Source organism: Cygnus olor, chromosome 3 (assembly GCF_009769625.2).
Source record: "Cygnus olor isolate bCygOlo1 chromosome 3, bCygOlo1.pri.v2, whole genome shotgun sequence".
Lineage (NCBI taxonomy): Eukaryota > Metazoa > Chordata > Aves > Anseriformes > Anatidae > Cygnus > Cygnus olor.
The window spans coordinates 89,458,806-89,475,351 of record NC_049171.1 but is presented as its reverse complement, the minus strand read 5'-3'; the positions used below and the strand labels follow the sequence as shown (position 1 = coordinate 89,475,351).

General features: G+C 38.6%; 1 protein-coding gene across 2 annotated transcripts in view; it reads right to left on the bottom strand.

Moving 5' to 3' along the window:
• Positions 1-16,546, bottom strand: part of ZFAND3 (zinc finger AN1-type containing 3) — a 134,378-nt gene that overhangs the window by 15,586 nt on the left and 102,246 nt on the right. For both annotated transcript variants that reach the window (XM_040552323.1, XM_040552324.1), the window contains exon 6: positions 798-968. In XM_040552323.1, the coding sequence (XP_040408257.1) occupies positions 798-968 (171 nt within the window). The remainder of the gene's footprint in view (positions 1-797; positions 969-16,546) is intronic.

The window sequence follows — 16,546 nt, the reverse complement described above, 5'->3', positions numbered from 1 at the left end:
ACAAGCATGGTCAGAAAGTGCAAGTGTAAGCTTTCAATACATGACTATAAAAAAAAATAATTAGCAGGTAAAACTACCACGTGCATTATCACTAGCTCTGACGAGCACATTATAAACCAGTTATGGGCACAACTGTTGCATAAAGGAGAGAGCATCTCCTCTAGAATCTAGTCACATTTACTGTTCCAGAAAAATTCTTTGTATCTAATATGAAACCCCACATTAGCTACCAGCATGAGATTATCACTCTCAGTTCAATTAGCTGAACAACTTCATCAACTATGGAAAAGTCAGGTTGAATGATATTAAGCGTATCACAAACAACAATTCTTTCCCCCCCATCTCTTTAGCTGATCGTAAGAAGGAAAACATTTTCAGTTAGAAGTTTTTTTGTTTGTTTGTTTCAACTTCTTAATACCAATGTAATTATAAAATGCATAATGTAGGTGCTGACCTATGTTTCTTTAAGCTCCGTAAGAAACCTGTCATCTTTGCATATCCACTGATGCGCTTTGTGTTTCTTCTGTCAAGTGAGCATGGCGCTCTCCCGCCTTACAGGGACTTCTGAAGCCTAATTCATTAATATCTAAGATCTCTTGAGACAAGACAGTACAGCAGGGCTAAAATTTTAAAGGGGAAATTAGACAGACAGGAACTAATTATAACTTTTTGCCACCAGTGGAAGTTATAGCTTCTATTTAAGATACCTTTGAAAGATGTAAAATGCAAGGGTTCCCTGTATTTCCACCTCTAATACAGATTCGAGCACCGCTGTGGTAGAAAGCCAGAGTACTCACCACAGCGACATGATCCCAGTTCCTGCTGTACTAGCTCCAGTTTTGTTTGGCACTGGAAGCATCGGCGTCTACTCTTCTGTTTGGATCGACTGGTTTCTTCAGGCCTGTCATTACTGTCATCCAGTAGCCGTGGCCGTTTCACAGGAGAAGCCTCACTCTCCGACTGTGAATCTGTTGTATTCACAAATATTTTAGGAAAAACATTAGAACTTCCTCACTGAGGCATCCCTTCGGGCAGATTGAAGGTATACTGCTTTCAGCTGGGGTCACCACCACGCAGCTTGATACTTCCCATTCTATCGCATGCATACATTTTCTGAACAATCACCATGAGCATCAAGTAAGGGACAAATTATTTTTGTTCCCTGTGAGAACCTCTCCTTGTTGACAATACTGAATAGAAAGTGAACTGATTAACTTCCTTCCAGCCATGGCTAGGTTGCGTACAGATGCATGTAGAGTACCAACCATCCTAAACAATTGCAGGCTTCATTTGTCATCTCATTTAGTTTCTCCTATGTGCGTTCATTCTCCCTCCACAAACAAACTGAACTAGGCTTCTGATGGAAAACAATCAAAAGCAGATTCGACCTATTTCCTCCCCGGGCAGAAGGAAGATTTTTAAGGCACAGCATGTAAACTGTCTCTCTTATGACTGAAGGCTTTACATGAAAGCACCATACCGTGCTTTCCCCTCTTTCCACATGGATAACAATTTAAATGTAAATTAGTATACACCAACAATACAAACGAAGACCAACCTGTACATGCATGCTCTAAATCCAAAGTGCCAGCCATTTTAAAAGAATTAGTCAGAATACCATTTGCATTGATAACTTGATCTATATAAATTTCTGCTTGTAAGAAAATAGTTTGCGGAAAACATCCTTCTCTCAGAAGATACAAATCAAGAGGTGCTGCTTTAGTTAAAAACAAGCAAATCAGTGATCCGTGTTGGTATTTTGTTGTGGGTCAGGGTTGCCACACAAGTGCTAGCGAAGAGTTCAAGGTAAGTTGCTAACACTCTCAAATTTAGCCTTTAACCTAAGAAAGACCCTTTTAAAATATGTTTCCTTAAGAAGTTAAAGTTCAGGAATGTGATTACTACTTCAGGCAACATAGTGTTGCTTTTTTCTTTTATATATATATATATATATATATATATATTTTTTTTTTAAACAACGTAGAGTGCTTTGGCTGGGGCTCTAGAGTCCTGAAGGAAATGTGCAGTACTGGCTGGAACCTGCAATGCCCAGACCTTATTTTTGTGACATATCGGAGGCAGTGGATTTCAGCAGATCTGCTGCTCTGCAGTCTGAGTCAGGTCAGGTCAGACAGGCATTTCCCCTCCCAAGGCTGTGCAGAGCTGACTCAAACCTGTATTTCCTTTTTAATAGAAACTGAGAATAATTTTAATCCCAACTGCACTAAAAGTTACATTGTTCGTAGTAGTGTTGCAAGGAGAGCAACTGCTGAAAGCCATTACTGCAATGGGTCGGCATTCTAGAGCAAGATGGTGATCAAGGAAAAAAAAAAAACATTAGTTCATTTAAACCCATTTTTAAAGGAAATTAATCTACAGGTAAAATGGTAACTATTTTTCTGGGAGGACTCTACCCTATCAAACTTGTTTTTGCCTTTATTTTAAATTTCTGTTGCATGGTGTCCTGTGCTTACGGAAGAGATGTCTACTTTGTGTTAGCTGTCCTGGCTTATCCACGAACATTTTTCAGAATTTGAAGCATTTTACTTAAGGCTAACTTGAATACCTCCTGTAAAGTAAGTTCCGATGCAGGAGCTGAGAAAGACAGTAATTTTCCAGGTATCACTCTGCAGAAATAACTGCTGTGGCTAAAACACCGCCCATATCCTTGTTATTTCAATGATTTTATCTGGTCCACCGCTTACGCACTTCTACCAAACCAAATATCTACAGCACCTGGACCAGGAACACCTGCTAGCCTCTCCCTCTCCAGGGGATGCTCCATTAACTTTCCCTGGTTCCTCACATGCAATAGAAACTAACTCACTTTTCTTTCCTGTGTTTCAGATCTTGTCTCAAGCATTTTTACAGTGGTTGGAATCCAATGTTACAGCCATTATAAATATGCAACTTGCCTCACTTGGGTCTTCTTTCTTTCTGTCATACTGCTAAGACATACTGAAAATGTGCCTGGTTTTTCAATACGTACAAACTCCCCGCATCTCACATTTCACAGAAAAGTGAGCAGCTTTCTGCACTGTATACAGGTGATAAGTTTTTATTAAGCTGCAATAATTCTATCTGATGTATGTCTCAATATAGCCTTCTTTTTGATCACTGTCATAGATTACAGCTTACACCTTACAAAATACATCTATGTGGGCTAAACTAACATTCTGTACGTAACTTATTCCACCTCTGCATGCCTGGCTGTGCAGGAACGCTGACAATGAAAAGTAGCGCCTAATGAATTAATACATTTATGGAACAACTAGTCCTGTCTTTAATTAAATCTCTGCAGAAGATGATTTGAAAGAGAGTTCCTCTGAATAGACTGCAGAGATCCCGACTCACACTCCGAGGCAGCCATCCTATTGTATATAAACTACTTTTCCGAGTGTTTAGAGAAGTGGGCTATCCATGAATGTAGCAGGGTGCACCTTTCAATACACAACTCATACACTGTCACTGAGCTGAGGCAGGGTTCAGGAAAACTCTGTCACAGCCCACCTCATTGTCAAAGGTGGGGAGCTACACAGTTTGTAGTTTATTCATTACTCAGAGAAACAGATATGATGCTATTTTGAAATAGCTGCCTCCCACACTTCTTTCCTTTTGGAAGCACATGCCGATCTGGTACTTCTCAAAAGCGAATTTTGCATTCTACATTGAGAATATGGAAAACACGGTGCTGTGCTTGTTATAAGTCCAAATATGGAATTCATGTATGTGAGCCAACCAGTGTCTAATCAGTTAATGAAGTCATGTGCCTTAATGAGAAAAATAGCTACCTCAAGTCAGGCTAGTAGCCCTTTAATTACAATATTCAATTATACATTTCCTGTTAATTGGTAATGACTAATTGAATATTAACATAAGTTGACTAATATGATAGAAATGAAAGATTACATATCTAATTTTTAAATGTGTATCTGAGCTAACACTGAGCTAACTTAGCCTAACTCTCAGGGACAGCTCCAGCAGTCCCACTACCGACTGCACAACGCCCTCAACGCACATGCTAATACTCACTGCAAAATGGACCAACGAATACATGTGCTTACATCTTCTTATGGGTAGGTACAAGGAACGAAGAGAAAGCACAGAGCAGAAATCAGAACTTTTAGCGTGCTTCTTCTTGCACATCACGTTGCCTTTCACAATACTGATGCGAACAATACTGGATGCAAAATACAGCTTCCAGCACCTGCAATCTTGCAACACGAGATTTCAGAGAGCTCATAGAAAATGGCAATTATCATTCCCAGCTTTACTACCTGGATTGCAGAAAAAAATAGGAACAGAATAAAGTGCTGCAACAAGAGTTAAGGGTAGACTCTCAGTATAAACTATTAAGCAATCAAAAATGGCTAAGGAAGAGGATTCTTTCAGTCAGTGACAGTTTTCCTTAGAAGGATGATTTGTGCAACGAGAATTACCTCTTCCTCTGCTTTTAAGAAACATTTTCCACACTCAACTTGCATTTTAGACTTATACCTAAGCCAACAAATCCTCTGAGATAAAAAAGAGATGCTTTCCTTTTACCTGCAGTTGTCAAAATTGTAACATTTTTTCTGGAGAAAAACAACAATAGACATAAGAAATTTCACAAAGAAATTTCTCAGCTACAGTAGTTCTGCCATTGTCACTTCCCTATTGCAACTTGAATTTTGGAGTCAAGAAATAAGGATTATTCTAATCTATGTCTGAGGATGCAGATACATCTCATTACGGCATTTTTTTTTTTAATCAAGCTCCCATTTGAAATATGAGAATGAATCCATCTGAGCAATATTTAAACTGGAGGCTTGACTAGAAACGACGAGTACCGTTCTTAGAAATTGTGTTGTGCCTTGGACAGAAGCTCACATTTGCTCCTCACTGTCACTGTTCTTGTCTTCATTATTCATGTTCCCCCTCAAAATCTTCCAAATAAATTGTGTTACGACTGTCAGAGGTGAATCCCAGTCTCTCTCAATCTCCTGTCAAGGTGGAGCGTGTGGGCTGCATACCCCTGGCTTCGCTAACCATCACAGTGACTCTTTCATGGCATTTTGGGAAGAGGTGGGGAGCTGTAAGCCCAGCAGAGACATGTGCTGAGAAAAGGTAACAGGCAGGAAGAAAGAGATGGGAGACTAGTAAGGGAAAAAGAAGCCCTCCTCTGTTGCTGCTTGCTTCAAGAATGAGATGAATCTGTTTCATCTCTGGTTTGATGACAGCTTTTGAGGCACTTGATCACGTTTTCTTCTTTTCATAAAGAACCCGTCACACTGACAGACTGACATTTATGATCTCAACTGCCTGTCCAAACACCAGTAACAGCAATAATTAATGAACCCTCCAACATCACTGCCATCTACTCTGAAACCATTTTAAAAGGAGCTTGAGCTGTTAAAACCTCTGTCCATGAAGAACCTCACACAGTCACAGCCAATAACCACGTAACAGGGATTAACTTGAGTTGGAGCAATGTCTTGTCTCCAGTTTCTTGCCCCCTCCTCCCTCTTTTCTTCTTCATTATTCCATTTTTAGATGAGGGATTATTTAATTCCCCGGCATGTTGACTATGCATTAGAAATTTCATCTAGAGGAAACTGCATCTTTACAAATCTTTCCTATTACATTTACCAGAATCATTATTTAAAATCATCTCCTCTACTTCAAATGAACCTAAAATTAACACAGTTACTCCAAAATACATTTGCTTGTTGACTATTAATGAAGAGAGCAAAATTCAAGATTAACATCTTATGAGCAGAGTTTGCCAGCGATGACCCCAACAATTCCTCCCCGTTGCTGTTTCATGCTGTGAAAACACTTACTTTGAAACTCTGTTATTTACATCAAGATAAGCATCTTGTTCCCTTGTGCAATCAAGACTGCATGTTGGAGCTCTGTCACAAACCGAAGCATACACCTCTCTCGAAGCACTCACAAGGAATTTGTTGTGTGAATTCACCTCAGCTTTTCTTAAAACACTGCAGACAGATGTCTCAAATACTTACATAGACCCTTCAGGAGCGTTTAACCACACAACCTCTTTCTACCATCGCTGCAGTGCCATTAGCATCTCCATTTCACTCTTTTTTCCCCCATGTAGAGTTTAAAAGCAGTTATGATGCTGAAAAGCTCATTGTCCCATCACAAGGTGGAGTTGAGAGGCTATAGGATACCCCCTATGGAAGTAAAATCCTATCAGCCCCTCCCTTCTTTGCCTCAGGAGGCTCCCAGTGAAATCACCCTGAAGACTATAAATAACCCCAAAAAGCTGCTTTACAGAAATTATCATTTCCATGCCAATTAACAAAACCAGTCAACACCAGTTGTTTCCTACGGCCCTAATGAGCAAAACCAACCAACCACCCTACGGCAATGAAACCAACAACTTTAAACTTTGCTCTTTGAGATACACAATGGAAAGAGTTACTGTAAGACATTCCACATCTGAAACACCACTGATGTTCTTCAGACTCTGCCAGCAAAACTCGCCTTCCCCCCTCCCTCTGCCAAAACATTAATTTTAGTTACTATCCAATTACACATAAAGCATTTTATTTTTATTTTTTAAACTGTAGGGGAGGATCCAGTACTGGGACAGGTTGCCCAGAGGGATTGTGGATGCTCCATCCTCAGAGGTGATCAAAGTCTGACTAGACATGGTGCCTAGCTTTCTCTAGGTGATCCCGCTCTCAGCGAGGACTACATGATCTCCGTAGGCCCCTTCCACTCTCAGTTATCCTGTAATTATGTAATTTCTGGATGGGAAGATGAATATATGTATATATTGCACTAATATATAAATATATGCACTAATTCCTTTTTAGATCACTTACATTTTTTCCTCTAAGCCTGCGTTGTTGGTACTACCATCAGTCAAAAGGACGCATGCTGTAACTGCAGGGTAACTTAATGAGGCTATTAACTGCCATCTCTAATGAAACGGAAGAGACTAATCTGGTAACTTAGATGAACAAAACGCAAGTTGAAAATAGCATGACAGTGAACTACATAGGATACTGCATGCATTTTATGCAAGTTATAATTAGAGTGAGAAAATGCATATTATTCTTTCTTGTCAAGAAATTTCATAATTGCTAAATTAAGCAAGAAGTGAATTAGTTTTCATCTCATATTTAGGCTCCTGTACTTCATCTGCCTCATGGTTAAATTCTTGCCTTACTCCCTTCCCTATACACTCTCTGATGTCAGTATGGCTTCAGTTAATGGAAAATGTTAATTTATTTCTTAAGCATTTTTACTTATACACCCAATTAGTTCAAACAAGTACAATATTTGAATGGACTCGGGCACCTGCACTGTCCAGTTCCTTTGATGGATTAGCATAGTGCATATTTCAAGTCATTGGAACAGTTTGTAAGGCACTGGCCACCCATATTGCTGCTGAGTGGAGGAAGGATCTTGCTTATTTAAAGACCTAGGCCAATGGGGGTCATTCCCTGAGTCACATCAAAAAGCGAGGCCTGTAAACTTCTAGAGCCCGCAACATCAGAGCGGTTTGTGCAGGCAGAAGAGGCTGGCCAGTCCTGCTGAGCACTCAGCCTGCTGCTTGCTGCCCGTCTCTCCTGCTGGGAGCGTAAACATTTGAAGAAAGTGTTTATATTTCATGCATTTTAGATAATGTATTTTAGCAATTTAGGGTTACGGCTGGGAGAGGGACAAAGATTCTGGTGACGCTGAATCATAAGAACAGGATTATAAAATGAAGGAATAATGAACAAGTATAGAGAGCTAAATGGAAAAACAGAACCACAAAAAAGGAAGAAAAAAAGCTACACCACAGGAATATACACGATGAAAAAGTTATGAAGGCAAATCAAACATCCCAGGCATTCCAGAGCACCTGAAGCCTACTTTCTAGTATTCAAATATGCATATTTACATATACGAATACATTTGTGCAAACGTACAAATAAGCTTACACTGGCTCTGGTAAAATGGGAAATTTGAAAGCTGTTTTGTTTTTGCTGACTTAATTGAGAGCCCTCTTACGCTTTGTGAAGTTCTCTAAAATTGGATTAACATGAATAGGTAATGCTATAAATATTGCAGATTTGCTAGTCAATTCAAGAGTGCGTAAATAAGCAGTGCTGCTCTGCTTCAAAATACTAGTAGTATACTCCAGCTATGTCCTCATCAATCAAACGGTACACAGTATTCAGGAAAGTAATTCTTCAAACTAATAGCCTAAACCCCGTTCTATATAGAAACTACTTGCTCTGTTATTTTTCACGCATACACCGAGTTTTTCTGAGTGCACCCTTCCCCCATTGGCATAATGAGGGTTTTCCAAGGCTAAGACACCGATTCAGAAGAGGAATTGTAAAGAACTCTTGCCTGCTAGTGGTGAAAAAGTATCTATTTTCAATATTTATCTTTCAAAAAAACCTTATTTGTCATTAACTGCAGAACCTGGGAGATGCCAACAGCAACAGAAATTTTGCGATGAGAGACCATCATTCCAAGGATTGTGTCTGACTAATGTTAAGAAAAATACCTGAAAGCTCTCGTATTTTGATAAGTACTTTACCGAATGCATTAAGTGTGAGTTCTGAAAAGTACAGTTTATCTATCTGCTAGTTTGTTTTCAATTCAGTTGTTTTAAATAAAACATAAAAAGCAGTTTATATTTTGTTATTTTTCCTAGCAATTTCATGGGGAAAACACAACCTGTCCTGGCACAGAATACAGTTTCTGCACACCTTATTGCTGTCTCCAATATGTCAGAAGTCAGGCTTTTACTGGGAAACTCTTACTGTTTAGAAAGGGGATATTTGGGAGCATCTAAACTAACCTGAAGACCAGATCTCCACAAAGGGGGAAGTAGAACAGATCAACAAACATACAAAGATGCAATAGTACATGCCCTGATGCCGTCTTGCGTCTTACACCTAGCTCGTTTTCAACCTTCTTTGACTTCAGGATATTGGTCTCATTAGTTACTCCCTGAAGTTTACGTTATGGATAATAATTTGGAACTGGAATAGGAAAATGAAGCAACTTTGGTTGCATAACAACCAAAAAAAAAAAATTCTCATTTTGTATTAAGATACGTACTTTCCCCTGTTCATGCTTAGCGTAATTCCAAGAGACTAAAACTACTTCCATATAATTTTAAGGTCCTCACGAAAATTAATTTCTAAACAGAAAATAGTGAAAACTTGTACTTGAAGCTCTCTGATGCTCACTGAAATCAGTAGTTAGCAAATTTAAGTGTCCATGTGCTTTTAAATATGTTTCAGGCCAGAAAGTTAATGCTCAAGTGGTTGAACGAGCCTCGAGTGCAATAAAATACCAAATGAAAAATGATAAAAGCTCTACGTCTCATTTGCTCAAGCCCACCAATAAGAAAGTCATCTTCCGGATCTGAACAGATCAGACCAAGGTGCTGCTTAATAACTGCAACACACTGGGGTAGAAACAGCTCGGTTCTTCAGGTTGGCAGGAGCAGAGGCCCTTGCAGGTTCTGAAGTCAGTGATCGCAACCGTTCTCTGCAGCATTCTCCCTATCGTCTGGTCACTGGGCAAACCCAAACGCGAGTAAAGCAAACCCCATCTCCCCCAGTCCTGTTCCAACAGATATTCTTACCAAGTTTTAAGACGGGGTTATAGGTGGGAAATGCAGGACGTGGGACCCCAATTCCTTTGTCCCTATAATTAACACAAATGCAGGTTATTTGAAGTTCTCAGCTGTGATTTTGTTATTAGGGGATGATGGCATTCTAACAGTCTGTGGGTGGATGCTGGCAATAAAAAGAGGAATTCAGAGCTGCTGGGATCATAAAGCCAAATTTGTATATTCTCTAATAATAAATATTAATCAGCTGTCAAAGGTCAGTTAAACTGATCACAGAGAGATCGTGATAGTTTAGAAAACTAATCATGGCCTGAAACTACCAAAAACGGATATAAAACTTTGTTTCATTTTATTCAAAATATATATAAAGAATAAAGTTACCTACTGTTTCAACAGATCCTAGGACAAATCCTTTGTAACAACTCTGCAAGACTTTAATATAAAGATGTACTCATATCTGGATTTTAAAAGATAACAATCTTGAAAACATACAACTTGGTACTTGGCAAGCATTTCACCCACCAGAATGAACCTTTCAACCACCTATCAGACCCAGCGGGTCCCCCAGCCCAGCCTCCTGCTTGAAGCAGGGTAACCCTAAAACCCAGGTCAGGTTGCTGAGAGACTTGTGCAGTCCCTGCTTAACAAACTTGAAAGATATACATTTCACAGCCTCCATGGGTGCCTGTTCCAGGACTAATGAGAGGGCAAAACCCTCTTCCCTTCATCTGTCAGCTATGCTCTTCCTAACACAGCCGATCTTATTCTCCCATCATCTGGTACTGCCCTCAATTTGGCATTTGAAATCATTTTCCTATTGGCTTACAAATTAATGTGAACTCCTTCCAGGAGATCAGCCTGTCCTCTCGACTTATGCACATTATCCTCAAAGTTGTTCGACTTCCAATGCAGCCTTCTATTTTCATACCCCAAATTCCATTATGAAAACAGATGAAAAATTTGAATCAGAGCAGCAAAAAGAGATTAAGACAAGTGAAAGATGAGGAATGGACTTACAAGTAATCAAAAAAGCTGAACACAAGTTATTTTGTGAAGTGGTAGTGAAAAAGGAAGGTTCGAGTACTTACCCAAACAGCACGAAGAACATAAGAGGATGAATTTGGGTGATTTAAGAGAATAAATAAGGGCAGCAAAGTATCTGGAGGACCTTCTCCATTAAGATACTGGATCTGAAAAATTTCAGTTTGACTCTGAATGAACTGACAGCATGGGACAGCTATCAAATAGTTGGAGTTGCACAGAAGGATGTACCTCACCGTCTGCTGACAAGTTATACAGGCCAGGAGACCTTTTGTTCTTTTCCTAATAAAGGTTTGAATTATTATTTTTTCATTTTACAGTATTGAAGTGCTTTTCTTCCACTCTTCACAGGGGAGAAAAAGCTAATTTCTCATAAGCTATACACACCTGTATAACCCAAACCTACTTAAATCAGTACACTTTTCTGCCACTTAAACCAGTATGCACCAAATCTCACCTTCTGCACATGGTAGCTAAATATACAGCTACGCTGATAGACCACACAATGGCAAAGTAGCAATCCTTTGTCTTTCTTTGTCTTCAGAAAGGATGCACCACTGACATGGATATCACATTTGACTGCCCTATGTGTTCATAAGAACATTCATCTGTTTTGGTACAACTTTGGGCAATAGAACAGAACAAAATGGCAAATGTTATTAAGTATACACATTATTGTATTCATCTACTTATCCTATTCTGTAATAGTAATTTTATTTTCTTTTTAAGACCTGCATTAGCCTGTCATAAATGGCTTTAACAGATTGATTAGAAAGAGGGGATTATTCCCAGAATAGGAATTACTAGCACATTTATTAACATCCTCAAAACATTGCCTGTGGGTATTTCTAATTCCTTCTATATAGCATATGAAATAGTGCTTCCACAGTCATGTTACATTTGTTATCGAGTTGGCCACTTCAGCTGTCTGGCATCCTCACTTTATGCACAATGCAAAGGAGGAAGGGAGCACCTAGGAACCAGTATGTGTGAAAGTTAATTTCAAATAAATACCAACCATGATCAGAATGGGTTTCTATTTGTCTTAGCTTAGTGTATTTTGACATAGGCAGATGTAAGTATTCCTGTCCTAAATTCTTAAGATGACAGAAAAATAATCTGTTTATTTTATCCTGGGTGTATTGAATAGACAAGGATAGAAGGCAGTGTTTTCACATGCTGCCATCATACTGCTGCACACATTTTCATTTCTGAATGTTGTATTTTTCCCACTACTACAGACAAAAATTCTGTTCAGAAGTAAACAGCATGAGTGATTAATGTATGAACTATGAAGATGGTTGCAAAACTTCTCTTTAGATTAAAGCAAGTACAGGCTAAATTTCAAGGCATTTTTTTTTCCTCAGTGGCTTTGTAAAGAGATGATTTAGATGTCTAGCACAGAAATGTGCTAGACACTGTGATAGATAAAAGATCATGAAAGACTTTTCTGTGAATATTACCAATTACTGTGTGCTAACAAGCTCTTAAAAACTTTCCCAGGAACTGCTGAAGTTTTTATAACTCATAGGCAAGGATCATCACACCTACAGCTGACTGGCAACAAACTTTTTGATATGTTGACCCCAAACCCATCTCTTCAGACTCTCCAATGAGAGACGCTGGTTATGATAAATTTAGTCTAAAAATGCACAGGAGGTTTTCAGTGCAAAAGACAACCATATCCATAATGAAAGGAAAGACGACTGTATCATAATGAATGAGGGTGATTTTGTAAAACTGAACACTGTGGTACTGAAAATAAATCCTACAACTGCAGCAAGTCTGTAAAGTTGTTTACAGATGCGACTATTATGATCCTTATCATTAGGCACATTTTAATCTACAATAATCGTAATCATCAGTTTGAGAAGGCTCTCAGATAGCCACTACTGGAAGCTGATGCAAAGCGTGTGTGCAAAAAACACCAAACTCGTTTCAGCAGCAGGGGAAACCAACGTGTCTATCCAGATGCATATGGAAGCACAGAACAGATAATACAACACATCACAGAAATAGGTAATAAGATGAGATAGTAAAAACCCATCAACATAAATCATCTGATCATGGTATAGTGTCATTTCCCAGCCTCTATTAGCTCTTGCTGCATCAGTGCAAGTCCCAGACACTTTATCCTGTTTATAATTGCTGATGAGCAGTAATAAGGCCTCCATGCCTCAGCTCCTGTCCGTTCCACTTCAGTGCCCACCTATTAGGTTATAACTTTTATTTACAGCCTTGCTTGATGTGGTGTTCTATTAGTACAGCTGGAAACTGAGCAGGGGAAAAAAAAAGAGCATCTCTAATGGGCACTATTATTGCCAGGGCTGGGTGATTTATAATGCTGCTTGAAGGCTGTTCTATCATCACTTTCCTCTTGGTGTGAGAGCTCTAAGAAGGTTGGATTTCTAACACTGTGTCCTCCAAAAGTCAAACGCTGAAGAATACCTTAGAAGTCCCTACAAGCAACAACAACAAAATATCTCTACGTTGTTTTGATGTTATAAACTCTGTTCACTAATCTTTCCTACAGTCTTTGCAAAGGCACTTAAGCACATCAGAGGAATAAAAAAATCTAGTCAGTGGTGGACTAGGTCTTTTTGTCCTTACTCAACACATGCGGATTAAGAAAACGATCACACAAAAGTAATGGTTTCTTGGAGTCCGCTGTGACTAAAAATTTGTGAGATTCGTATTTCCACAACCTGCCCTTTCTGTAACTCCTAAAAGGCTGTCGTCTTGATAGTCAAGATTCAGCCTCAAAGTGTCAGTATGAGAACATCAATAAACCTGAAGCTTCAAAAAAAGGACCGTGCATCTGCTTAACTGCTTTGCTGAAGCAGGGGAAGAACTCCTTGCACCTTCTAGACTCAAACTTTAAACTAGAGAAGACACAGAGCATATGACAGATACTGTGATCCTGCATAAATACCACTATACCCATCTAGGACAGATATCTTCACAAAATGTAAGCTCTCTGCACATATATCTATGCAGAGTATTACAGATACATGTTTCTCAAGAACCACTACTGAGAAATAATGTATTTAAAAACTCACCAACTTTATGGATATAATCTATGGATTGACTGTATCATTACTGCATTTTAACAGTCTGCTTCTATTACTCTCTCTACCACACAATTAAAAATTAACTGAGCGCACTCAAACAGTTCCAGTGATTTTTTCCAGGTTTCTTTAAGCTGCATGAAAATGTTTTAAAACCTGGCTCTTTTGAATTGCATATTCAATCATCTTTAGGTTCCACAGCAGAAGAAGAAGAGTAACTTTCACAACACAGGCACCCAATATAAATGGGATCTGGATGCCCTACTGACTAGAGCAAGCCTCAGAGTATCTGCCATCAATCAGAACATTACTTAACTATTAAGAAACAAATCAAAATACATGAAGAGCTATACACCAGGCCACAGTCCCATCTTTTTCCCTACAAAACCTTCAGACCACTGGCTCTCCGAAACCTTCAAGGCATCATCCAAACTAATGACTGCAAGTCCTTACTCATTCTTTTCATTATAATCCTTGTCCTATGGGCACACTTCAGATTATAAATACTTTTTACCACAGCAGTGACTCTGGCAAGGAGGAGGGAAAAAATACCCACCACTATTTGGTGTCATAATACAATTTTTTATCTAAACAGCTCCTCCAGCATGCAAGCTGACAAGTGCATGAGGTAAAAACTGTTTTTCGTAAAAGAACTTTTCCTGAGTCTTGACAGATTTATTGTTTTGATCTTTCTTCAATGGTTATATTAATGCTAATAAAATATGAAAGGTTTATGCCTTCCTTAATATCCTCCTGATGGGAACCTGCATGCAACGTATGTAGGTCAAATTTCTAATTTTCTGTCTCAAATGCTGATATATGGCAGACTTTAGGGAAAAACTATGCTTGAAGGGAAAAAATTACACAGATGAATTCCACCAAAACATTCTTTCTTCAAAGCACTCTAGAGCAGAAGAAATGTTGAATTCTTACTGCAGAGAGGTTTATATGCAATGTGTGGTGTTGAAAAACATTCCTAGGATATTATTTAGGTGAATACGAGCAAAGGAGACTACACTGAAGTGAATGTAGTGTGAAATACTGACCTACATAGTCTGCTTCCTAAGCCTGAAGATATCATAACATTTCTGGCAAATATGTTATAGCCAATGTTTTCCTGTCAATTCCCATATTTATCTCGATTCTCAAATGCAGACTTTGCAAAGATATTTCTTTCTTTTCCAAATGGCACTGAAAAGTTTGCTGAAAACGCAAGCTCTGAAGAAAACTGCCACTCCTGTTAACGGGTTTATTAGTGTAGGGGACTACAAACAAAATATGCAAATTACTGAGCCCATAGTAAAAAAAAATGAGGAAAAATGATACAATATAAAGCCACTAGAATTAGTAGACTGAAGATTAAACTTGTGGCATCAAATTAAGATCTCCTTATTTTCTTGTTAAACACATAAAAGGATTAACATACATGCATGTAGGATAGCAAACATTAGCATAAACTAATAATAAGAGAACTGCTGAGCAAAGTTAGCCAACCATTTAATGGCTATTTTTCAACATGTCTAGTAGTTTCAATGGCTTTACTCTAAGGAGCTTTTACTGTCCTGTATGGCACCGCAAACAGTGGATTTTGTCTGTTTGCTAATCACATTTTTTATTTTTAATATTCATACAGTACTCTTAGTTTTCAATATGTATAACATCACAGAAACCTTTTAAAATATCCTGCAATGAAAATCAGAGTTAAATGCTACAACCACTAACACAAAGAATACACAATTTAGTAACACCATTGTGATGCAGATTCGTTTGGAAGGGAAACAGTGGCAAACACTCCTTGTTGTTTAGGTATGCTTCCATATCTACATGAAAAAGAATCCACAGTCTTCATATTCTGAAGAAGCTGAATCCAGCACCTTCCAGTGCCACACTTACAAAGTTCTCTGACAAACAGTATTTACAACATTATCACAGATTATCGTGCATCGCTTGAGAGCTCTGCACCTTCAGCAAGCACGTTACTGTAGCTTCTCTTAAACTTCCTTCACTGCGGACCAAGCAAGCTAATACCATGCACACATGGAATAACCACAGCTCAGCCAAATGTATAGTAGCTTGAAACAATTTTTGAAAGAATGACCTTAGAGGAAATTTACCTTTAACTCCTGAAAGAGCAAGAGTCCTTAATCAAATGGGAAGACATTTCCTTTCTGCATTCAATCCAGCTAAATTAGTATATTAATGCAAATATAGGCAAAAACTATTTTGGAAACACAGACTGCTAGAACATTAACACTACCTAGATGCCTGTCAGTGCCCCTCCACAGGAGATTATGGCTTTCCAAAACAGTGTTGGTGGAAAGGATCGTAGGAGTTCTCCTTAACCCACTGCAAAACCCAAGTCTGAAAAAACATCTGAGCCAACACAGATAGCTTGGGTTGCCTGCCTGAATGAGTGCTGGTATGATTCCTTATGACAGATCTGTTGCAGAAGTAGCACCTTCAGCCTGGCAATGACCTAACATATCACTAACTCTGAGAGAGATCATCCAATCTATATCCTCCACGTAGAAATAAAATCACCAAAAAGACCCAAAGCAGGTAAAATTTAGTTTTGATTAAAGTAAACATCACCTGTCTCTACTGCATCTTCAATCAGAAAACTCGAAGAAGTTTTCTCCTTTGATACTTCACATTTAATGGAGGGATTTCCAGAACATTACAGCAATCATTACACTTAAATCAAACTAATTATTTATGTATTTCTTAGGTCTACAAAGGTTAACTGGAAACATAGCATACTTAGGGAATTAATTTTGACCAGACTCTGATGAACCATCTTCCATACACATCCTTTTATGTTTATACATATTTTTCTGAGAGC